Raw genomic sequence first — 24,942 nt, 5'->3', positions numbered from 1 at the left:
GCCAAAGGCAACACTTTGCTATAGGCGACTAGTGTCTCACAGCCTCTAGCTGTTGCTGAGGCTGCCACCTGGAAATCAGAAGAGGAAGACAAGGCTTCTCCCGGCCCCTTCAGGTTGCTTTCCTGCTATATATGCACCCAGCCATCTTTCTGCAAGGCATAACACGGGGGTACACAAAGGTTTTCTTCAGTGGGTCTAAAAGCAGCTAGAGAGCCATTTTCAGTAGGAAAGCAGCCCAAAGGAAAAATATTAAGAAGGCCCGCCCACATCAGCCTCCTTTGTCAAACTGCAGCCTCATCAGCTGATTTTTTTGTAAAAACAATAATCTAAATCTCTACAAAAAGAAGCACAGAACTCTGCTAACATGTAATTTCACCCTCTGAGGCAAAAATAACTTCTAATGGCTCTTCCAACCCAACCTCCCACCCTGGGATAGGATGTCCTCTGTTTAAAAGCAATCTTTATAGAACCTTATTTAGCTTCTGTTTATTTAAGTCTCCAACACAGGCACATTGCAACTTACTTGGGAGGTTTAGGATACCATTTAGCCCAAACCTCTACACCTTCTTCATTCCATCCACCTCTCCTTGTCCTTTCCTCAGTGGATAGGATAAAGAACTTTTCACCTTCTTCCTGACATTCTTGTATATGTTGGACAACTACCAACCATACCTTCCATTTATATACAGCACATATTCATCCCAACCTTCTGCATGTTTACTCACAAATCATTCTCACTGACTTCAATGGAATTTATTCTTAGATAAGTGTGCATATGATTGCAGCCTTGATACGCCAAGTGTTTTCACATTTTCTGTTGTTCATATCCACAACAACCTGGTGAGGTTGGCCGCAATTTCCATTATAACACTGGATGATAATAAAATTGTGAAAAAGTGGATAGACATAGCAGAGCTCTCTTAAGTCCAAGCTTTTTCACTTGCAACGTATCAGCTCCCACCTGCTTTTTCCTGATTAAGTTAACAACACCTCTTGCATCATTCCTCACATGCCTTGTCCACTAGACTTTTCCTCATCCTCACCCCTGAACTGTGGACATTTCCAGACTGTCACCATTTTGTGGTTGGTATTCAAGTTCCAAACTGGCAAATTCAGGCTGCAGAATTAAAGTGGATTAGTACACTTGCGTTAACAAACTGCTTCTACCCCTCCCCTCAAACAACTCAGGCTTTTTGCAGTAAGGAAAGCAACAGTACAATGCATTGGAGGATAACTATTTCTTGATATAATTTCATATAACCTCTCTACAAACAAATCAGAATAAATGCCTGGTAAACAGCCTGCATTGATAACGTCCCTGCAAACAAATCAGGATGAATGGTCAACCAAAACAGCAGGTTGTCTGGAAGCTATCTCTTGCATTAATAACTTTATTTGCCCCTCCCAGCATCTCTCCTTCTCCCCTTTGCTAAATAAAACAAAAAATATTCCCTCAGTCAAAGAATTATTCTTCCTTTAAATTGAATCCACTTTTCCACCCTTCACATGGCATCTAAAGTAGCTAATAATATAAATACCACAAATACTCTGGAAGCATCTGATGCTGCAACGCTATTGAAACTAAGCAGGTGAGGGCCTGATGACTGCCTGGACGGGAGACACCTGAGGCGCTACATAAGCCACTCTTGATTGGGATAGAGAGGTATGAAACATATATAAAAAACTGAAAAAGTAGAAAAGTGGGTACTAAAGGAATTTAGAAAGTGTTCAGAAGGCAATTATCCCTTAAATACAAATATAATTTTCTCATTCCTAAATACCTGCAGTGCCAGACTTAGAGCTCAACAGCACAAGGGTTGTCAGACGGGGACTAGAGCGACGTTGGCAGAAGACCTGGAGCGAAGCTGATCGATCTCGGGCTAGCGCCTATTTGAAGGCCTACTCCGAGGCAGTACGGGCTAAGAAGAAATCTTTCTCCTCGGCCTCCATTGCGTCTGCTGGGAGCCGTCCAGAGGAACTGTTTCGAGTGGTTAAGGGGCTTTTAAGTTCCAGCCCCCGTGAGGATAATTCTGACCACTCAGCAGACCGCTGTCAAGAATTTGCACGGCACTTTGCAGACAAAGTCGCTCAGATTCGCTCTGACTTGGACGCTAAAATTGATACAGTCTCTGCGGATGTAACTTTGGCGCCTGTTTGTCCAATTAAAATGGATTCGTACTGCCCGAGGATGTGGACAAGATCCTTGGAGCGGCGCGTGCCACCACTTGTGTATTGGACCCTTGCCCTTCCTGGCTCATTAGAAGTACCAGAGGGGGACTGGTCGATTGGGTCAGGGGAATAGTTAATGCCTCTCTACAACAAGGCAGAATTCCATCATGCTTAAAGGAGGCAGTTATAAGACCACTGCTGAAAAAGCCCTCCCTGGATCCCTCTTTACTAGGTAACTACCGGCCAGTCTCCAATATTCCATTTTTAAGCAAGATAATAGAGCGTGGGGTGGTCGCCCAACTCCAGAGATTCCTGGATGATATGGATTATCTGGATCCATTTCAATCTGGTTTCAGGCCTGGCTATGGGACAGAGACGGCTTTGGTCGCCTTGGTGGATGACCTACGCAGAGAACTGGACAGGGGGAGTGTGTCTCTGTTGGTTCTACTGGACCTCTCAGCGGCTTTCGATACCATCGATCATGGTATCCTTCTGGGCCGCCTTGCTGAGATGGGACTTGGGGGCACTGTGTTACAGTGGCTCCAGTCCTTCCTGGAGGACCAAACCCAGAAGGTGGTACTGGGGGACTCCTGCTCGACCCCCTGGCCATTGACCTATGGGGTCCCTCAGGGTTCAGTTTTGTCACCCATGTTATTTAACATCTACATGAAACCGCTGGGAGAGGTTGTCCGGGGTTTTGGGGTTCGGTGCCATCAGTATGCCGATGACACTCAACTCTATTTCTCTTTTCCACCTGAAGCCAAGGAAGCCGTACAGGTCCTAAACCAGTGTCTGGCATCAGTGATGGACTGGATGAGGGCAAACAAGTTGACATTAAATCCTGACAAAACAGAGATACTCCTGGTCAGTCGGAGGGCAGATCAGGGAATAGGGACTCAACCAGTGCTGGATGGGGTCGCACTGCCCCTGAAGTCTCAGGTTCACAGTTTGGGTGTACTCCTGGACTCAGCTTTGAATTTGGAGGCCCAGATTACTGCTGTATCCAGGAGCGCATTTGCCCAATTAAAACTGGTGCGCCAGCTGCACCCGTTCCTGGAGCTGCCTGATCTGACCAGGGTGATGCACGCCTTGGTTACATCCCGCTTAGACTACTGTAACACGCTCTACGTGGGGCTGCCTTTGAAGACTGTTCGGAAACTTAAATTGGTACAAAGAGCTGCAGCCAGAGTGTTAACTGGGGCTGGTTACAGGGACCATACAACTCCCCTGTTACAACAGCTCCACTGGCTGCCAATTTGTTTCCAGTCACAATTCAAAGTGCTGGTTTTGACCTACAAAGCCCTATACGGCTCAGGTCCAGGCTATTTGACAGATCGTATCTCCCTACATGAACCTGTCTGGGATTTGAGATCTTCAGGTGAGGCCCTTCTTGTGCTCCCTACACCTTCGCAAGTACATATGACGCGGACACGAGATAGGTCCTTTTCGGTGGCCGCCCCTAGGCTATGGAACTCCCTTCCGAGTGAGGTGTGATCAGCTCCCTCCTTGCTGTATTTCCGGCGACAAGTAAAGACTGTTTTATTTCAACGGGCATTTGGGATAGAGAACGACCAAGATTAAATGTCATAGGATTGGTGTCTACAGTATATGATTTTATTATTTTAAATTGTCCGCTGTTTTTAACGTATGTTTTATGGTTTTTAATTTTTCTCATAGTTTAATTCTATTTTAATTGTATACTTCCGTATGTTTTAATGGTGTTGTTTTTAGTTGTAAGCCGCTCTGAGTCCTATTGGAAAAAGGGCGGGGTAGAAATAAAGGTTATTATTATTATTATTATTATTAATTATAATTCACATATCTGCCCCATTTACACATCAAGTAATGGTGGGTTCGATATTTGATATCAGTAGTGTAGTGACACTTTCCAAAGTGCAGGGTCCCTTCATGATAGTCATGCCACTCTCCCTCACAGCCATGCCCGCTTGCTTGCTCTCCATCGTCATCTCCACACTCTTCAGTCCTACCCACCTGAATCTTCTCCCACAACAACAGACATCCCTAGGAGCCAAGCAGCATGAAAGAGGAGTGTGTTAGCTAGAGTCTTCTCAATGGCTCACTTTCCTTCTCTCACTTTGATTGGCTCTAATCAGCTGGAAAGGACAAGGAACCATGTTAGAAGATTATTCTCAGTGGCTAATAGAACTCCCTTTTGTGCTGATTGGTGCATAGGATGGTGGAGACATAGGATGCAGGGCTGGGACTCTGCTCTCAAAAAAGTAAGGGGTCTAAGACCCCCCCAGGACCCTGGACAACTACACCCCTTTGATAACATAAAGGAAGACACAGGTGAGGACAGCTGAACCTTGAAGTCTTTTGTTGCCAGCAATTTTCTCCCACATGGATTCCAACACCACAAGCGACACAGTGAAGTTCAGAGAGGAAAAGTAGGGAAGGGGTCCACTCCACTCAGCTGTACATACCTTTTGCTTTAAAAATCAGACTCCCCATATCCCTTGCTTCATATGAAAACAAGGCCAGGCACATGAACAAATAACAAACATGGCTACCTCCCCTCTACATCTACTTTGGCCCTTAAACAGGCTTCTTTGGGTGAGTGGATTTCAACACTGAGGTTATACAAACGTCCTGTCCATGTGTGGTGGGCCACCAAGGCTCAACAGTCTTGTGCCAGTCCCTGACCCCTTAAGTAGGCATCAGTTCACACCAGCAGGCAACACCCAGATAAGACCTGAGGAGTCCTCATTTGGACACTGCCTGGAGACTCTACATGTGGAAGAAGGGTGGGGTACTCTCCCTCAGCTGCCTGCTGGCGGAGAAGAAGCCCAGCTGTTGGGTCTAAGGCAGAAGGAAATGAGGGAAGTCAGGAAAGATATAAAATGCCTCAGAGAAGGGGGGAGGGACCCTTGGGGAGTCACAGGGAGCAGGCTGGGCAAACTGGATCTCTACTGAGGTTGGGGAAAGGTTATCTTTGCTCCTCTCATCAAGCTGTGCCTCAAAGTGTGGCTAGAGCAGGGATACCAGCCCCCCAGGCTTGCCTAGCCCCCACCCTGGGGAGGTATAGAAGCCCTTGATTGAAGAACACTGAGGTGGAAGACTCCTGTCTGCGATTGGGGTGGTTAAAAAAAGTGTAATAAAAATATTTCCCCCATACTATGGATTTTTTTGTTCCCTTTCTGAAAAACCTGACTTTTGAAAAAGGTTGTGTTGCCCTGTGAAGTCTACTGTTGTGTTGTTTTTACACATGTGATGTTGGGGTTAGAGTACTGGACTTGGCCCTGGCGTACCAGGCTTCAGATCCACACTAAGCCATGAAGCTCACTGGGTGACCATGGGCTAGTCACTGTCTCTCAGCCTCACCGACCTCACAGGGTTGCTGTGAGGATAAAATGGAGTGGAGGAGAACTGTGTATGCCATCTTGAGCTTCCTTGAAGGAAAGGTAGGATATAAATAACAACAACAACTATTATTGTTATTGTTATTAATTACCCACCCTTCACGCAAAGGTCCCAGGGTGGGTCACAACCATTTTAAAATACAATATTAAAAAAATGAAAAACAATATTAAATCCCAAAATAGGGTGGGTCCTAAAAGTAGCCATGTCTCAGTTGTCAAAGGCCAGGGTAAAGAGGCGTAGGAAATGTAAGTAAATGTAAATGTAAGCAACAAATAAGTAATAAAACCAAGACTAATCACATGCACATATATCCCACCCACAGTGGTCGCCTACTACACCTAGTGGGGCTATTAAGAGGTCATAGGGGCATGGCATGATTTTCTCTCCATCCTCCCATGCACAGATACTGTAGACACTTAAGCATTGCTGTTTTATAAATAGTTAGCACCTAACTACACTGAAAGATGTCAGTCTTTGGTTCAGGTCCCTGCTGCCAAAGTTGCTATTCTTTTGGAAGAAAAGATGTGTGCCCACCACCACTTCTGGTTCTCTCCCTATCCTTCTCCTTTGCAAAGAAACAGTGGACACTTAAAACACTGCAGTTTTATTAATATTTAGCACCTAAGTGCTGGTTCAGAAGGGATTTCTGCTGTCACAATTTCCAGTATGGATTTATGTACAGAGTAATGGTCCATTACTCAAGAGGATTGCTCCCTGGTAAGCATGTACAGGACTGCAGCCTGAACTGGGATTTTCTTGATGCAAATCCCACCCCTGCAAATTAGGGAAAGCATATAGGTTGTTCCCTTCATCCTAAGGACATGTTGCAGTGAAAAAATGTTTGTGGGTCATCATCATTTACATGCAGCTGTGCTTTAACAGGGCCCTATTTATAGCTTTTACACTGGGCTTTTACAGTGTTGTAGTGGTTAGAGTGTTGGACTACGACCTGGGAGACCAGGGTTCGAATCTCCACACAGCCATGAAGCTCACTGGGTGACCTTGGGCCAGTCGCTGCCTCTCAGCCTCAGAGGAAGACAATGGTAAACCACCTCTGCATGCCGCTTACCATGAAAACCCTAACCCGAAGCTCAAGTTTCGGCTGTGAGCCGGGCAGCGCTGTATCAACTCCATCTGATACGGAGGCTACGCCCCTACCTTCCCAATCATCTGCTCCCATCGGTGGTACATGCCCTGGTCTCCTCTCGCCTAGACTACTGTAATGCGCTCTACGTGGGGCTACCCTTGAAAATGGTCCGGAAGCTGCAACTGGTACAGAACGCAGCGGCACGCCTGATTAAAGGCAGCCGGCGGCGAGATCATATCACTCCAGTGCTAAAAGAGTTGCACTGGTTACCAGTTGCTTACCGGGCTCAATTCAAGGTGTTGGTTTTGACCTTTAAATCCCTATACGGTTTTGGCCCAGTCTATCTAAAGGAGCGCCTCCAGCACCATCAGCTATGCCACCCAACAAGATCAGCCTCAAAAGACCTTGTCTCCATCGCATCAGTCAAAACAGCCAAACTGGTGAGGACTAGAGAGAGGGCTTTTTCAGTTGTGGCCCTGACCCTGTGGAACTCCCTCCCAAATGATCTCCGCCATGCCCCTTCCATGATGAGTTTCTGCCAGGCCTTGAAGACCTGGCTCTTCAGGCAGGCTTTTGGGGTGGGCTAGATTTTATCTTCACTGTTTTTAGATTTTCAATGTCTAGGTATTATATGCCTATGTTGTACGTCGCCCAGAGTGGCTGGACAGCCAGCCAGATGGGCGACTAATAAATTATATAAATAAATAAATAAATAGGGTCTCCATAAGTCGGGATCAAACTTGAAGGCAGTCCATTTCCATTTCTTTTATAACCACGCAGACGTCTCTCTAGTTACTGCGTCAGCTTGCCTAATGAAGTCCTATTTAATTCAATCTCATCCATCACTCCTATTAGCACACATTTATTTTCCTTCATACCACGATGCTGCAGAAAGGATACTGAAGATGAGGGTGATGAAAGCCAGGGCTGCCAGGATGCTGCGCAGATGGCCAGTCCAGTAATGACCTCTGGATTTTGCCATGCGGTAAGTCAGAATTGACTGAAGGAATATAAAGAGCATGCTGGTAGGGAATGCCACTCCTGCCCCGATGTAATGCAGCACTTTAGCATGGTCCACCTAAGAGAAAGAAGCACACCTATTTAGGAATCCAAAACAAGCCATTAGGACACAGGTTGCCCAGTCTCCTGCCTGGTCTACATAACATGCAGGGGAATGAGGTGGCAGAATCCTGGGACAATATCCTATTTCCAGGGGTAGACATGCCCTCCAGACTACCAACTCCCACCAGCCTTAGCCAGGATGACCAATGGTCAGGAATGATCGGAGGTGTAATCCAAAACATCTGGAGGGTACCACATTGGCCATCCTTGCTCTAGACCAACAGCATACCAGCCCCTTTAACAGGCAGGCTTCCTCCCTGTCTTATGTGTCGTGCTTAAATTCTCTTCAAATACATGCTGCCTATATATATATATATGCACCCACATCAACATTAAAAATGAAATACAAACTTTTTCAGTGTTAACTTCTGATGCAACATTCTTAGTTTTCTGTTGTAGAAGGAGAAAGTAGGGTTCAAAAGGTTGAGCAAGTTCACAGGTGTGTCTCACTTGAAAACATCTGAGAAGCATTCAGTAAGGAGATGGAATGTCATAAAGTACTGAGATGGCTCTCTCAATACTCCAAAATCCATAGTTGGGCAATACAGTAGAGCCCCATTCATATGGCGGGTTACGTTCCAGACCCCTGCCCAAAAGCGAAACCCGCCGAAAAGTGGAACTCCGTCAATAAAATAGTGCCTGACGCCCAAGAAACATTGTAAAAGTGGAACAAGCACCGTATGAGTAGGGCCTTACTCTAATTGAAAGCTGCTGTATTAGCAGAATGCCGAAAAGCAGGCTGCCAAAAAGCGGGGCCCTACTGTACCTTTATTGGGACCAACCAAATGTCAGCAAACATTGCCCCAATAAAGGAAGGGAGAGAAGCCTTTTTCAGCCTAAGAGCCACATGCCCAGTGGGGAACCTTCCGGGGGCCATATGCCTGTTGGGGAGAGGGCCAGATGCAAAAGTGAATAGTGGAATAGATGTACGTTTTACCTTTGTACAGCAGGCTGCACTCCGAAATGTACTAGGACAAAAGTCACCCCCCCCTCTTCATCCAGGTAAGCAAGAGGCATTATCACAGTTCAGGACACATTCCAGCCAGGGAAAAATATTCCAGGAGAGCATGGAGCAGGGCTAGTGAGGGGGATTGCCTGGTGAGAGATGGTGGTCTTTGGAGCATCCCGAGGGCCAGACAGAGAGGTCTGGGGACCACATTCAGCTCACGGGCCTGAGATTCTCCACCAGGGCAATAACAGTTTTGCCTACTGTGGACGCGGGAGTTTTTCTTTCACACCAACACAGCTACCTTTGCTTTCTATTTTTATCTCCCTGCTGTATCTGAGAGCATCTCTCTGGAGCGGTGAATGTGGAGCTTTCTGCAAGTGAAAGGAGTGGTGCAGCTGCTGGCTCCTGAGGAGGGGCTGACGATTAGGAGCCAAGGTCTGGCATAATTCACAGCCAGTTGCAGGGCTATGGGCAGCTTGTTGCTAAGTCGTTTATAGGGGCCAGCCTTGACTGATCCAATTCTTCAATTAAGCAAACATTTCTCCATCCCCATCAAGAATAGTCAGAGCCAGGAAGAGAAAACCAGACACTGGAAGAAAGCATCAGCTGCTCAAACACATTTTATACAGCATTTCCACCCCCACCCGCCATCTCTCTTCAGAAACACAGCAAACATCCAAAGCACAACTGCCAAGAAAGGGAAAGCAAACACAGCCATCATTAATATGCCTGGCCCCTCGGGGAGCAGAAGTTTCCCAGTTCACTTGGCCAGCCTCTTTCAACAACACAGAAGCACTCGGGGTGCAGAAGGCCCCAGGTCAGTTGCCAGGCTCCCAGGAACTTTCTCGGGCTAACAGAGGGAAGGAAGCTGCTTGGCCCAGCCGCGGGAAGAGGCCAAGTGTCAGAGAAAGTTGGGATGTTTAGAGTTAATTAGAAAACAGATGTTTTAGGTTTGACCTTTTGTTGCACCCCAAGGCCCCAATATTCCTTCCCCCCATCCTTCCTCTTCCTTCCTTTCTGAAAGGGTAGTCAAGATTAACCTTTGTGCCTTTTGTTTCACCCATGCCAACAATCTAATGCAGTTTATGTCATTGTGTCCATTTCACAGGCAAAGGTCTATAAACGCTTAGCCAAGTCGTGCGCTAGGGGTCTTCACCTGGAATTAGCTGGTGAAGTTCCAGGAAGTCCATGCAGTTCATCTGCTGGGAAGGTAGAAGGGAGACTGCTGGCTCCAGACTCAACTAGTCCTACAGCACAAAAGAGAAACTACCTGGCTATGTTAGTAGTTAAGGGAAGATCAGAAGCTAGAACAACCTTTTACTGTTCATATGCATGGAATGGAATACTATACCCTGTTCTTTATACTTTGTTAATAAATCAAAATGTTTGCTTTAAGAACAGCTGGCATGGTTTGATCCAAGAAGATTCTGAACAACCTATAGCAGGGGTCTCCAACCTGCCAACCACAGATGCTGTGGCACCCACAAAGGCCATAATTGGTGTCTACAGGCAGACCCCCCAGACTCTTAGCTTTCATGCTGCCCTGGGCTCCTGCTGGGAGGAAGGGCAGGATGTAAATCAAATAATAAATAAATAATTTTTTTAAAAATAAAGTCTCTAGCCCTCTTATAAAGAAAGTTTTGAAGCAAAATGTGGAGATATCCTTCTAAACGATTTCTGCGAGATGAGCCAGCCTGGCTACTCCCATCTTTCAGCGTTTTGACCCAATGAGTGAAATCAGAACTGTGATTAATAAGTGAGTTGTTTGGACACCAGGCAATAGTAACCCCCGGGGTCCTAAAGAGCTGCTATTTTCCCTTCCCCTCTAGTGCACGCTTCCTGTTTCTGTCTAATTTTTCAGTCCTTGCAATCTCAGTAATTTGCCCTTCATTTTTCCTGAGCAACCAGGATGCATCTTTCCTGTGGTGGGTTTGTCTGAGATCAGGTAGTCCCTAGAAGTTATTTTCTGCAAGTATTACTACACAAGAATACCCCTCCCTCCAAAAGGCATATGTGAAACTTTCCGAAGATGCTTATGCATGCTTCCTGCTGTGCAAAAGTTAAAGATCAGTCACTCCTTAAGAATTCACTGTATAGTTAACTTACAGTACAATGTCTACATCTCTACTTCAAAGTAAGCCTCTTTATGTTTAATGGGACTTATTCCCATGTAAGTGGGTACAGGATGGCAGCCTAGGCTTTGGTTTAGAGTTGGCATGGAGGGGGATAGGATTTTTATGCTTTTAGCAGCTGTATGGAAGGCAGAAATTCAACAGGTTAAGGCTTTTCTAATAGGGAAATACAATTATGGGAAAAGCTTCACTATGACACTACTCTCTCTAATTTTGTGTTATGCTACACCCCATGACAGTCATTTTGTGACTGGTGCCCCCAGAACTCTCTCAAAATTCAAAATGTGCCCATTAGTCCAAAAAGATTGGCGGCCCCTGACCTATAGTATCTTACCACCCCTAACCCCATATCCTCATCTTGGCGTTTTAGCCAAGCTACAACGGAGTCCAACTGCTCTCTATTTGGTAGGTGGTGGCAGCTAATAATCTCTTGAGCAGTTCTACTGGGATTAATGGTTTCAGAGTGTTTAAGAAGCTGAGAGCAATGCCGTCAGGAGTCTAGACCAAGAGGCTAGACTCCAGCATGGGCACCCAAAGCAGAATGGTCAAAACTAAGACACCAGACTAAGACCATCCAAACTCAGAGGAAGGCAACGGTAAACCACCTCTGAATACCTCTTAACGTGAAAACCCTATGAACAGAGTATCCAAAATGCCACATGAGATAGTGCTGGAAGAAGAGACCCCCAGGTCAGAAGGCACTAAGCAAGCTAACTGGGGAAGAACAAATGACAAGGATGAGTAGCACTGGGACTAAGCCGAAAGGAAGCCCAGAGGCTGATGTGCAGAGATCCGAAAGGAGAGTCCGGAGCTGTATGACGCGCACAATAGGACTCCATAAAGGAAGCCACAGACTTGAACTTACAAGATCTGAACAGGGTGGTTCACGACAGATGCTATTGGAGGTCGCTGATTCATAGGGTCGCCATAAGTCGTAGTCAACTTGGAGGCACATAACAACGATAATTTATTGGGTTTAACCCTAGTGGGGCACTTAGATGTCCAGTGAAATTGGTCTTCCTAGTGATTCTCAGTGTGCCAGGGTACGGAGAGTTGTACGATCTCTCTTAAGGACCCCTAGGTACATCACAACAAGTCACTAGCAGGGATTAGTGCCATAATTGCTGTAAACCGCCCAGAGAGCTTCAGTTATGGGGCAGTATATAATTCTAATAAATAAATAAATAAATCTCGGAAATGCCATGAAACCACACAGCATTATTATTTTGTACAGGTCTTTTTAAAAATATTACAGGATTAACAAAATGCCCATCATTATGATGTATGAAGAGTAGGCCTGTTAGGAAAGGCACTGCCAACTGAGCACGGTGCTGACACACATATTATGCCTTTCCCCAACAGTGGAAACAGGGCACAGACTGTACAATTCACTGTGCAAGCAAAGATTTCAAAGAACCCACTGGGTTGGGCGTAAACCTGCCTACATTCCTGGTGACCTCAATTTCATGAAGGCATCACCTTTTTCTCCTTCTCCAACAGTTTTGCCAACTGCAGCCTACTTCTATTACCTATAGAACTTAATGGGAGTCTCTGTATACAGTATGTCTTGCACCCAAACAAATTATCAGGCCAAATGAGACGCTAGGGTGTCTTGTAGAGCAGAGGTTCCTAAACTGTGGTCCATAGACCACCAGTGGTCCATGAGCTTCATTCAGGTGGTCCACGGCATGGCCACCTTAAATGCTCACATTAAGTGTATTTTTACTGCTTCCTTCATTGTTTTATATTGTATTACCATTTGAATTGTATTGAATGCAACTTATAATAAAATACAATATTATAAATAAAAGAAGCAATACAAATATTGTTAAAAATCACACAGCACCTAGCACAGCGAATTAAAACAGCTACAACAGGCAGAAGAATCATTAAGTGGTCCACCAAGACCATCAGCAATTTTCAAGGAGTCCATGGGGAAAAAAGGTTTGGGATCCACTGTTGTAGAGGACATTCTCACGGTTTTGCCAATGTATAATTTGTGGTGATCAAAAGCTTAGATTTAGGTGCACACACCTAATTCTTAGTTTTTACATTCATTATTAGTGTGGGCCCAGCCCAAGAGGCTTCACAGTGTCTTGCACGCAAACAAAACATTGGGTTGGTCATCCAACAGAGAAAACTTGAAAGTTTGGGTGTATGAAATCTTGGCATTCTCAGGCTAATGGACAATTACAATAAGCAGAGACCTTTTTGTGGTGCCCCCCTCTAGTGGTGCTCCTTGTCCAGAAAGCTTGCTGGGCCGGCACCTTCTAGGTCTTTAGTCAAGACTTTTTAATTCTGTATAGTCTTTGAGCAGGTTGGCTATTTTCTATCCTTGCTGTTGAGCTTTGTTTCTTGGGCTATTTTTTGTGCTTGATATTTTATGGCTCAATTATGTTTTAAGCTGTTTTATTGTTTTTATTTGAATCAAGTTGAGGGGCCTCGATTGTGGCATTAGAACTTCACAGACATTCTAAACAAAAGGGGCAAGAAGGGATTTGAAATGATGGACATTTAATTTGGTTTCCCAGTGAGTTTTCAAACACAGCAATGATGAAGTGGCTAATAGCTGTGTACGCTGTGATTGGCTCAGTTGATATTGTTATGAATACAAACCTTTACAGGTAAGATTATGTGCTGGAGCTTGCACCCCAAACGATTTACTAGCTCTCACTAGAGGCACATTAATGATATTTATAAAACACTTGAAAGATTTAGGCACTACACAAAACATAAAAACCACCACAAGAACAAGAAGTTCAGGCTCACAAACTAATGTTTGGTCTGTTAGTGCAGAGGTGGGCAGAAGGAACATCAGGAGCTGCTGGTAAGTCTCTGGGTGAATTGCAGTAGATTGGAAAGGTTTCTGATTATCAGTTGTTCAACAATGGCAGCAAAATTAGAATGTTGAAATGAAGAAAACTTCGGTTAACCAGGGGTGGACTTTTTTGAGAAAGGACTATGAGCTCCACTCAGTTCTGGTACTGAAAACAGCTCAGCGACACCTTGCCCTTTAATTCTAATGGTGTGTCTTTTGCACTTGGCTCTGGTTGGTAGATCTTGGGTTCTGCTAAAAAAATTATAGAGATCTAACATGCCAGTCCTCCACCCCACTCCATGTAAGTGTATTCTTTTAAATCAATTTTAGCCAGGCTAAAAGTAAAGGTGTCCCCGCACTTATAGTGTGAGTCATTTCCGACTCTTAGGGTGACGTCTTGCGACGTTTACTAGGCAGACCGTTTATATGGGGTGGGATTGCCAGTTCCTTCCCCAGCCTTTCTTTACCCCCCAGCATATGCCGGGTACTCATTTTACCGACCACGGATGGATGGAAGGCTGAGTGGACCTCCACCCCTTTTACCGGAGATTCGACTTCCTCCTTCCGTTGGAATCGAACTCCGGCCGTGAGCAGAGCTTTGGCTGCGTTACCACTGCTTACCTCTCTGCGCCATGGAGGATCTTCTTAGCCAGGCTAAGGACACTTTAAACAAATATTAAAGAAGTGCATAGAATGAAAAACTAATTAATTAAAACAACCCAGAGAGAATTGTCAAAAGTGATCTATGAAAAGTTTTTCAGGTCACAATTCCAACACCCAAACGAAATTGATTTCATCTTGATCACTAAAGCATCTCTAACCTCCAAAGGTACTGCAGTGCCTTCAAAGAAAGGCAAATCTCCAGTGGAGTAGAAGGAAGGATTTGGTGGCTGTCAGGTTCTCCCATGAGTAAACATGCTCCAGCAATGCTACATGGCAACACTCCACAGTATAAAAGAGGAGAGTACAAAAGGAAACTCAAGAGGGCAAGAAAATGCAACTTGGTGCCTCCATCCTGGAAGGCCTTCACAACCTGACCTGACTCGAGAGACCTGGTAAAAACTGCCTTTTCAACTTGGCAATGCCAACTGATCTTCATTCTTAGATAAATGCACAGAAGAAAGCACAAAGAGCACGACAACAACAAATGTTTTTCTAGTGCAGCTTTCATCAATCTGGTATACTCCAAATAGTTTGGACTGTAACTCGCATCAGCATCAGCCAGCCATTCATTGGCGATCACTCGTGGCCGAGTAAGATTATCTTCCAAGATAAGGTCTTTGCTTGGAAGATGCCTGTGCATGAATTTGTTTTATGTGGGGAGATTGGTGCACGACGATCAACCAAGCTGGCTGGGTCAGATGGGAGTTGTAGCCAACTCATCTACAGGACACCAGGTTGGGGAAGGCTGCTCTAGCAATATAATCTGCAACCTTCCATGATCACCCTAACATTCCTTCTCCCAGTCAATTCTTGTTAGGGATCCTCTAACCTCATAGCTTATTTAACTTTATACACACACCCCTAAGGCAGCTATGGGCCTCATTAAGCTGTTACCACCACCTCTGCTGGAGCATTGGGCCGAAAACAACAGAATGAAATTTAACAGGGATGTGCAAAGTTCTACATCTAGGAAAAAGAAACCAAATGCACATTTATAAGATGGGGATACTTGGCTCAGCAATACGACATGTGAGAAGGATCTTGCGATTGTGGTTGAACACAAGCTGAATATGAGCCGACAGTGAGATGTGGCTGGAAAAAAAGCAAATGCTACTTTAAGCTCCATTAACAGAACTATAGTTTCCAAATCGCAAGAAGTACTAGTTCCCCTCTATTCGGCACTGGTTAGGATTCATCTTGAGTACTGTGTCCACTTCTGGACAAGATGCAGACAAACTGGAACAGATTCAGAGGAGGGCAACAAGGGTGATCAGAGGATTGGAAACAAAGCTCTATGAGGAGAGACTGAAAGAACTGGGCATGTTTAGCCTTGAGAAGACTGAGGGGAGATATCAAGTACTTGAATGGTTGCCACACAGAGGAGGGTCAAGATCAATTCTCGTCCTCCCAGAGTGCAGGACATGGAATAGTGGGCTCAAGTTGCAGGAAGCTAGATTTTGACTGAACATCAGGAAAAACTTCCTGACTGTTAGAGCGGTACGACAATGGAACCAATTACCTAGGGAGGTGGTGGGGTCTCCAGCACTGGAGGCCTTCAAGAGGCAGCTGGACAGCCATCTGTCAGGTATGCTTTAATTTGGATTCCTGGCTTGAGCAAGGGGTTAGCTTCCATGGCCTTATAGGCCCCTTCCAACTCTAGGATTCTATGATTCTATGTTTTTTAATATCTAGGAAAGTGAGCAGTGGTGGATATGGGAGTCTATCAAGAACAGGTATTTTGTGCTAGGAACAGAACTTCAATGCTGTGTGTCACAGGGTCAAACAAAACATGAAGTGGTGGCTCCATCTTTGGAGATCCAAGCACCATTTTCTTTCTGACAAAGGAATTCCAAATCTGCCCCCCTCTCCTAATATTTTATTAGTTATAAAGAGGAAAACATTTGGATTTATGTTCTTAAAGTCAATTTATTTTCCCCTCCACAGCTTATAGGAGATTTGGGAAGGGGACAAATCGAGGCCATGGTGCAAGGGGCAAAGGATTAACCACCTCCCCTGTCCCTAATCCAAATTGCTCTCATGGCTTTTTCAGGGGGGAAAGGATGTTTGGAGATCCAAACACAGAGCTTCCACTTCATGTCTAGGTTGACTCACAATGGTTTCATTCAGACCATGGTTCCAAGCTAACAAGGTTATAAACTGGCAGTAGCTACCTATGAAGGAAATTTGGCAGGGTTGTAGTTCAGAGCTCAATGAAAACTTCAATTCAGTGTTTTGCAGCAGTAAAAATGGCAAATCAAATATTGGGAATTATTAGTAAGGAGCTAAAAATATAGTAGCCAATATAGTTATACCACTAAATAAATCTACGTTATACCACTAAATAAATCTACAAGAAACCTGTAGCCAAATAATTCAAGTATGTGGCATTCAGCTTCCCCTGCTGCTCCTTGACCTCAGGTTTTGACACATATAGAAATGCCACTTGACTTTAACATCTCTCTCTCCCTCTCCCTGTGATACCTCAGATAAATTAAACAGCAAAAATATCTCTACAATGCTCATATAAGCATAAGATGTCCAAGTAATCAAGTCCCAATGTGGGACTGAAAAGTAGAAAATCTCAGAAGATGGAGCCATGCATTCTCCTCTTCAAAAACATACTGGTTACTCTCCTGTCTAAAGCTTTATTCACTAACAGGCAAAAAACCTTGCAGTTTAAGCATGTACCTATAGCCCACAGATATTTCTATCAAACTTTAAAAAGCAGGGGAATTTGGCAGCTATAGTGAATGCACCAGGGGAGCAGGAGACCTGACCTCCTCTCTGAGAAGTTGTACTGCCCTACAAAGTTGTCAAAATGCAAACACCATTTGGGTTGGTCTTTCACAGTCCAATCCACTTCCTGGGTAGCTTGGAAGAATTTGGTAACATGTTCCTCTGTGCATATCATGAGTGGTGGCAATACCCCTCACAGACCTTCAATCTGCAGAAGATGAAGATCAGAGTATGGGGCAAGGTCAGTATTAGGATTACAGGTACTCTGTGAACATGGCTGATTTTTAATGAATTTCAACAGATTATGAGAACTCTGGCAGAAAAAAATTCAAAAGGCGCCTGGGGTTTTTTCCCTCTCTCTTTAGACTTTGAACTCTCAGTTCTTTCTGACTGTGTATCACCATGAAAATTGAGAGGGTTGTTAAGCAAGCATTTCTGAGTTCAGGACTATAAATTCTGTAAGGTTTTGTTTTGAAATGAGCTTATGGGAAGCATCAGAATGGCATGGGGGGTATTTTCCATTTAACACTGCGGAATGTGAAAAATCCACGCTGGCTCTAGTATACAGCCACTCTTGTGGCTGTATAATACCAGGGGTGGATATCTTGAGGTAGTCCAGCACCATCTGGAGGGCAACTCCCATCACTCCCATTCAGCATGGCCAATGGTCAGGATAATGAAAGCTGTAGTTTAACATCACCTGGAAGGCCGCAGGTTCCCCATCCACAGTTTATATACACAGAGGAGTTGTCTTACCTGGAAGTTGCCAACCATGATGAGGCCAGCTGCACAGATCCAACCTGCAGCCAGCCCTAAGGTGTTGAGAAGGGAAGAACCATAATGCTCCGTCACATGTGCGTATCTCAGCAAGCCTACCAGCATCACTAGGAAAAGGAAACAAGGGTCAGCCTCAACCATTGCCCACAAAATCTCCACCTAGACTGCAAACCGAGACCAACATTCTTGCCCCATCATAAACCAGAAAAAGGGCAAGAATGTCAAAGCTCCACAAAATGGGATGTCACAACTCATGCAAAATAAATGAGAGATAGCAAATGCCTATTAATATTTTTATTATTATTTAAAAGAAAAAGAAATGCCTAGCCCTTGGCTTACATACATACATACATACATATTTATCTATTTCAAATCATGCATACAACAACAACAAACAGCTTCAGCATTGAGGGCACAGAAGTACTAGGCTGGCATGTGTAGCTTGTTCCTCCCTCACAGCACTGAATCAAATTTCCCTATTTCAGCATCTCTATCATTTTTCCATATTTTCTTTTCTAATACTTTTTTTCTTACAAACCAACCAACCAAATCCAAACCTTTGCTTGGGGGCAAAGACTCACCCATGAATGAGCCCAGGCTGCAGATCAGACTGAAGAAGCAGCTCTCTGGGGGAAAGGTGCCACACTTGCTGCAGGAAGAACATTGAGAAGACCAGAACATGTATCTTGTAGCATCATAAGACCAGAAAAGTTGTTCAACCCTGGGAGTTTTGGCACCCTAGGCAAATACTGCATTACATGAGGCCTTAATCCCCACTGCAGCATGAAAACAAAGTTTCCCTGGGCTAGTTCTCTGTTCGGATTTTTCTGGATCCTGTATCCTGGACATCAGACTGAAGTCTAGTAACATGCATCTAAGATCACAGGAGCCTATATCCGGGTTGGCAGATAAGCACTCCTCTTACACTAAAAGGTTTCATAGTTAGAACAGATGGGAATACGTAGTAAAATTTAACAAGTGGTCTGGTGGAGCTTAGGTGGGCCAATGTAGGATCCAGCAATGTTTAAATTGTAGTGAATCTTAATCCTGCATACTGTAATCTTTGCATGTATGAGTCACTTTATATTTCCTTTCCCCAAGATTCAATTATGTACAACATGCTGTTAATTTCTCTTTGATATTATGCTTACATCTTTTATAAACTTAAATGCATTCACTGGTCTTCTGCTGATGTACGTAAAATAAATATTTCCAAATGGATTGTATCCTCTCAGGTCTTATTTGGTCAGCGCCCTCTCACCCACTGGGGCAAATTAAGAACCCTTTTTCATACTACTACAACTAATAACAACAATAAACCACCATCAGTTTACATTATGGATACAATAACCATCAGTATATGTACCTTAAGGGAAGCATAGAAATTAATATAAGCCCTCCAGATGTCCAAATAGGTATCCATTCAAAATTGACATCTTTATAAAAATTTGTTCCAGTGTAGCCAGGGTGGTGAGGTCCTCGGTCCATTATATAATAGATGGTGGGTGTTTATTTTTCTAGCCTCAAAGTATAAGTCTCTTAGTAACCATAAGGGCTTGCAAAATCTACTATTGTCCTACTGTTAACCCCCATACTACAGGAATATAATTTAAAAGTGCATGAACAGCTGCAAATATCAAGGACCAGTACAAATTTAATACGGACTTCAGACCAGAAAGAATATATCACTGGACCAGCCCACATCATGCGCCTCAACAAGGAATTCTCAGCATTATACCTCCAACATCCATCTGTACTGGATAGTGCCTTCCTACACAAGCATTGTAGAGTCCAATATATTCAAAATATTATTCTTTGCTGAATCAATCTCAATTTCAGATCTAAGGAAACATTCTAAAGCAATTTTCCATTGCTTGGGCAATATAATACATTCTCATTCCCTCTGAGTTCCTGAACCTCTACCTTACAAAGTTCCATTAAACATTTATAAACAGCTGTTCTGGGTTTAGCTTTCTGTAATGATCCAATAATTCTCTCCAACAATTTAGGAGATGCTGAAGCACTCATAGGAGATGGGCCATAAATAGCCAATGTTGTAATTGAAGATACTGCCATTCTTCAGTCCTCGGTAATTGATATTTAAGCTGTAAAGTAGGAAATGACAAAAGTTCTCTATCTGAGCCTATCAGATGATCTAATGTATATATCCCACATTCGACCCATTTTTTCCACAAAAAAGTCTGTCTGTCTTCAAATCTGGATTACCGTATAAAGTTAATTTAGTGTGGGCACATGGGCCAAATTGTAACTGACAGGCCACTTTACACCATGTCTCTAGTTGCTAAAACTGTAGGTGGTGTTATTACTTTCTTTTTAATATACATAGACCCCAACACTAGCCATCCTAAGAGAGCTGTTCAAATACACCTTCTCTAAAATTATCCAAGCTAGGATACTCTTAGAAGGAGAAACTTGCCAATCATTGGTACATACTAACAAATATGCCTCATGCTATAAGCTAATATCTGGAAAATTAAAACCACCTTCTGATATTGGCAACTGCATTCTTTTCAGTGAATAACAAGATGGAGAATTATTCTAAATAAACTTCCTGAGCAGGGCCAGGCATGCCGGGGCCCTTGGGCACCAGCCTGCCCTGGGCCCCGGCACACGCACACACACATTCACACACGCATGCCCCACCTACCAGTCTCTCCTGACTTTTGCGGCTGCACGCGCTGCGCAGGCAGGGCTGCCATTAACCAAGATGGCAGCCGAGGTTTCCCTAAGGGGCTGAAGCCTCCGCCGCCATCTTGGTTGATGGCATGCATGGTGCTACACGCATTGCACCCTTGCCACCAACCAAGATGGTGGCAGGGCATCAGCACCTTAGGGAAACCTCAGCCGCCATCTTGGCTAATGGTACCCATGCGCGCACAGTCGCAAAAACCATGAAAGACAGGTAGGTGGAGCCAGCAAACGCGCAGGCAGCTTGCAAGATCCTTCCCTGCGATCCACGGCAGTTGCCCTGCCACGGATCGTGGAAGGGGAGCGCTACTCCTCTCCCACCCTATTGCCTCCCCCTCTAATACAAAAGCTAAGGATAGATTGTAGTCCCTTTGGAAAGCTGTGCCACCCCAGCAATAACTAATGCTGTGGCAACACCTTTTTTTTAGAAGTTAGGGCTAACAGCACCTTTCTGGCAATGTATAGACCCTCGAAGTGGCTGCTCAGAGACATCTGTCAATCAGAGGCTACCTCAGTCAAGAATACTTAAAAAAGGAAATTTGCCAATGTTCCTTTGACCCTCATTGTCCCTCCTCCTGCAACCAACTCCAGAGGCTACTAATATCAGAGGTGACTATAAGCAAGGGTGGCCAGGTCAGGCCCTGGCAGAGGGCCCCTTTGGCCCAGAGGGGCTCCTGAAGGGCCCCTCATTAGGGTGGGAGAGTGACAGTCCCCTGCCGTGATCCATGGCAGGGTCCCTGCCACAGATCGCAGGGACAGAGCTTCCAGGCCACCCGCCCGTTCACTCACTCCACCTACCTCTCTGTTTTCTGTTGCTGTGTGCACAGGACTACCATCAACCAAGATGGCGGTGGAGGCTTCTTTAAGGGGCTAATGCCCCTACCGCCATCTTGGTTGATGGCAAGCATGTGCGCGCACGTAGTGTACTATGCATGCATGCCATCAACCAAGATGGTGGCGGGGGCATCAGCCCCTTAGAGACGCCTCCACCACCACCTTGGCTGATGGCAGCCCTGCACATACAGTGTGCACAGCAACAGAAGACAGGAGAGAGGTACATGGAACAGGTAGGAGCCATGTGCCCAGGGCAGGCTGGTGCCCAAGGGCCCAGTCATGCCTGGCACCAGCCCTGACTATAAGAGTAAATTTTGCTATGTTTGCCTAACATAGGATCAGTTAGACCAGGGATGACAAATGGGATCAGATTCTTATCTCCTGAACCCAATCCTGCAGGCCAGGTTTGACAGGTGAGCAGGGTTGTTTACCTGTCAATCATGTGACAGCAAAATGAGGCCATGTGACCTGTTTTTGCTCGCACCGATGATCTGCTGATTGTTGGGACAGCACTGCACACGTACCTATGCAAGTCCCAACCATCAGTTGATCATGCAAGCAAGAGGCATTAGTACAGGTTACAGACACATCCGAATCAGGTGAAAATACTTGAGGAGGGCATGGAGCAGGGCTAGTAAGGGGTGCGGCCTAGAGAGAAGGTGTGGCCTAGAGAGAGTCCCAAAGGCAAGCTAGGTACGCCTGGAGGGTCATGTTTGGTCTCTGGGCCTGAGATTTCCCATCCCTGTCCTACAGGCTGCTTTTGAATTCCAGGCATCACCCACCAACCTACCCCAGGGAGCAAGAAGCAGCATTCCTTACCTGACAAGTGGGATGTGATCCAGTGTACAGCAGAAAATAGGGCTATCCAGTTCACAAGATTGATTATAAATCCTGTGAAAGAGAGTCTAGTGAAGAGGAATCCATTACATGAAGCTTTGCAACTCTAAACAATGCAAACAATGTTAAAAATCTAATTTTCCAAAGAGGAATAACGGATGAATGAGTACGGGTCAATTCAGAATAATGCCATCCTGTCTAGGTACAAGGAAATGGCCCAAACCTCCTACGCATCACTTGGCATCTAATTCTGGGTATCAGCAAAAAAGATTGACAGGAGCAGGAATTCCCAGATATGGAACTGTACAGAGACCAGGAAGAAGAACCAGGAAGCAGCCTCCCCTACCGAGAGGGTATATAGACCCAAGGACAGGCATTCTGCAGCACCACACAACTGCTGGGCAAGTGTAGTATTCTCATCATCCTAAGAATCCCAACTTTTTGTTTTGTTGTTTAAAAACAACAACAGATTTCTAGTCCTGTGAAGAATGTCTGTAAAGAGCAGCGTTTTCCAAATCTACAGCAATAGAATTGAAAAGAAGATCAACAGCATTAGCCACAAAGCCACATTCTGAGGAAGCTTCAATACACAAAAATCAGGTTGTTGCTATGATTTAGTTTAGACTAGAGAAGTGAAGGTGTTGTCACTCTGCCAGCTGCACTGTATGCAATAAATACCTGGCCATTACTGATCAAGGGAGGCCTTTTACTGCCTGAAACGGAAGCCCATTCCTAACCAGGTCACATGTGCACAGGCTGCTGTTCTAAGGAATATGAGTATCTTGCACCCTGCAGGGCTGGAAAAGAGTGGTGCTAGATTTCTCTGCGTGAGACACTGATGGGCCTCCCTTGATGGACAGGTGTATTGCAGTGCCCTTCCTCCATAGCACAGCTACAGCACTGTGACTGAGTGACAGCACGGGAGGAACAGCTCAGTAGAACTCCCAAGGATACGCAATGACCGAGGACCTTGTCTGAGTGTCCCCTGATCGAGGCTCAGAGGGTGGCAACAAGGAAGAAGGCCTTTTTGTTGTGCCCCCCCCACCTATGGAATGCTCTCCTGAGTGAGGCCTGCTTGGTGCTGACACTGATATCTTTTCAACACCACATTAAGACATTCTTCTTCATCAGGGCATTTGATGGAATTTAAAAAGTTTAAAAAGTCAGTTGTAAGCCACCTAGAGACTGCCCTGTGTTAACCAACTAACAAATCGCATAAACAAACAAATAATCCCAAACATGGTGGGCTGATTTAGCACCACTACACCCAGAAGCTCTAAAACAAAAGAAACACGCAAGCAAAAAAGCTGCCGCTCGTTCCTCAGATACTTTATCAGACCTATGGCTCAGAAGCAAGGGGGGGGGAGCTCCTCTTGTAAAGACACCTAATGCAACCTCCCTGCACAGGCTGGATCTAGAGAATGGAACTGAGCCACCAGCAGAACTGCTTCTGGGTAGCCAGAGAAGAGCAGAGGTTTTCCCCAATAGTCGTGACTCATGCACAGGATTGGCCAGAGGATGCAACCATTCCCAGAAGTTACATGATGATCTTGGCCTAAGGAGGAAACAGGGAGGGGAGGGAGAGAGAGAGAACTTACTAGTGCTTTGCTGAAACCGGTCCTCCAATTGCTTCAAAGTTTTCTCCCCCACAAAAGAGGCTTCTCTTTGTCTGCCTCATTCACAGGATGCTTTAGAATTTCTTCTGTTATTCTGATGGGTGCAGGATTGAGGTTACCTTCTTGTTGCGAGGTGGCCAAGGGTGGTGGGTGGTTTCCCCCCCTCTTTCCATTAAACTTTTATTCAGTACTCTGCAGTCTCCCAATTGAAAAAGGCCCGTGGGAGGAGTTACTCCATGATATCTTCCCTTGGTTTTCAACTGACACATGGGAAGGGGTGGGTGGGAAGCTGGCTACCAAGCACCTGAGAAGAAACCACACTCACTGTTGTTTTTAAGGAAAGTTCTCAATTTTTCCTTTTTTTAAAAAAATCTTTCCATACTGATTTCTTTAAAAGTGAAAAAGACTTCACTCAGAAGAAATAACAATGAACATCTGTCAGGAGAACAATATACAGCCTCCCTTGCTTCCAGAAAAGGCCAGCCAAGGACATAATGGGGTTTTCAGGAAGCGCGGGCATTCACTGCAGAATACACTGGAGAGATGATCTGTAAATGGAAGCAAAACACTCTTACAACCCCCCTTGGCCACCTCCAAAGTCAGGGACTACCAGAACTACACCCCATACATGAGAATTTCACCAAAGGTTTTTCTCCCCTTTGATAATTTTTGAATGCAACTTCTTTTCTCACTAACTGATAGAGAATGGGGAGGGTAGAAAATAAATTTTCAGCACAGCACTACTACTGACTGAGACACAAGCATATACAAGGCAGCAAGGTCTGTGCCTGTAAATCTCACTCAGCCGCTGACAGCCTTCAGCAGCTGGAACCCCCTGCAAATTCAGGAAGAGGACCAGAGTCCAGAAGCCACTGCCTTAAGTTTAGAGCACACCAAGGAATACACCAGCAGCTGGGCAGGTGCCACATTTAGTTTGCCTGCTTAATCATCACCTTTCTTGCTACCTTTTACTATCCAGGAAAAGAGCTGGCAATAGCTGTCTGCACTGCCCAACTCCACATTCAGAGGTTGCTTGAGAAAACTCTTCCCAAGCTCCCCATGATGATGGTGACTTACCAAAACCTTCAGCACTGGCTCAGCTATTCTTGCTT

At 45.0% G+C, this 24,942-nt stretch overlaps 1 protein-coding gene across 2 annotated transcripts in view; it reads right to left on the bottom strand.

Moving 5' to 3' along the window:
- LOC133388648 (transmembrane protein 150A-like) overlaps nt 1-24,942 on the bottom strand; it is a 53,112-nt gene that overhangs the window by 5,884 nt on the left and 22,286 nt on the right. For both annotated transcript variants that reach the window (XM_061634647.1, XM_061634648.1), the window contains exons 3-6: nt 22,197-22,268; nt 18,416-18,483; nt 17,814-17,941; nt 7,538-7,715 (exon numbers count right to left, since the gene is read on the bottom strand). In XM_061634647.1, the coding sequence (XP_061490631.1) occupies nt 7,538-7,715; nt 17,814-17,941; nt 18,416-18,483; nt 22,197-22,268 (446 nt within the window). The remainder of the gene's footprint in view (nt 1-7,537; nt 7,716-17,813; nt 17,942-18,415; nt 18,484-22,196; nt 22,269-24,942) is intronic.

This window comes from Rhineura floridana, chromosome 7 (genome assembly GCF_030035675.1).
Source record: "Rhineura floridana isolate rRhiFlo1 chromosome 7, rRhiFlo1.hap2, whole genome shotgun sequence".
Taxonomy (NCBI): Eukaryota; Metazoa; Chordata; class Lepidosauria; order Squamata; family Rhineuridae; genus Rhineura; species Rhineura floridana.
Note: the sequence above shows the minus strand (reverse complement) of the source record. Positions and strands in the feature narration are given on the sequence as shown.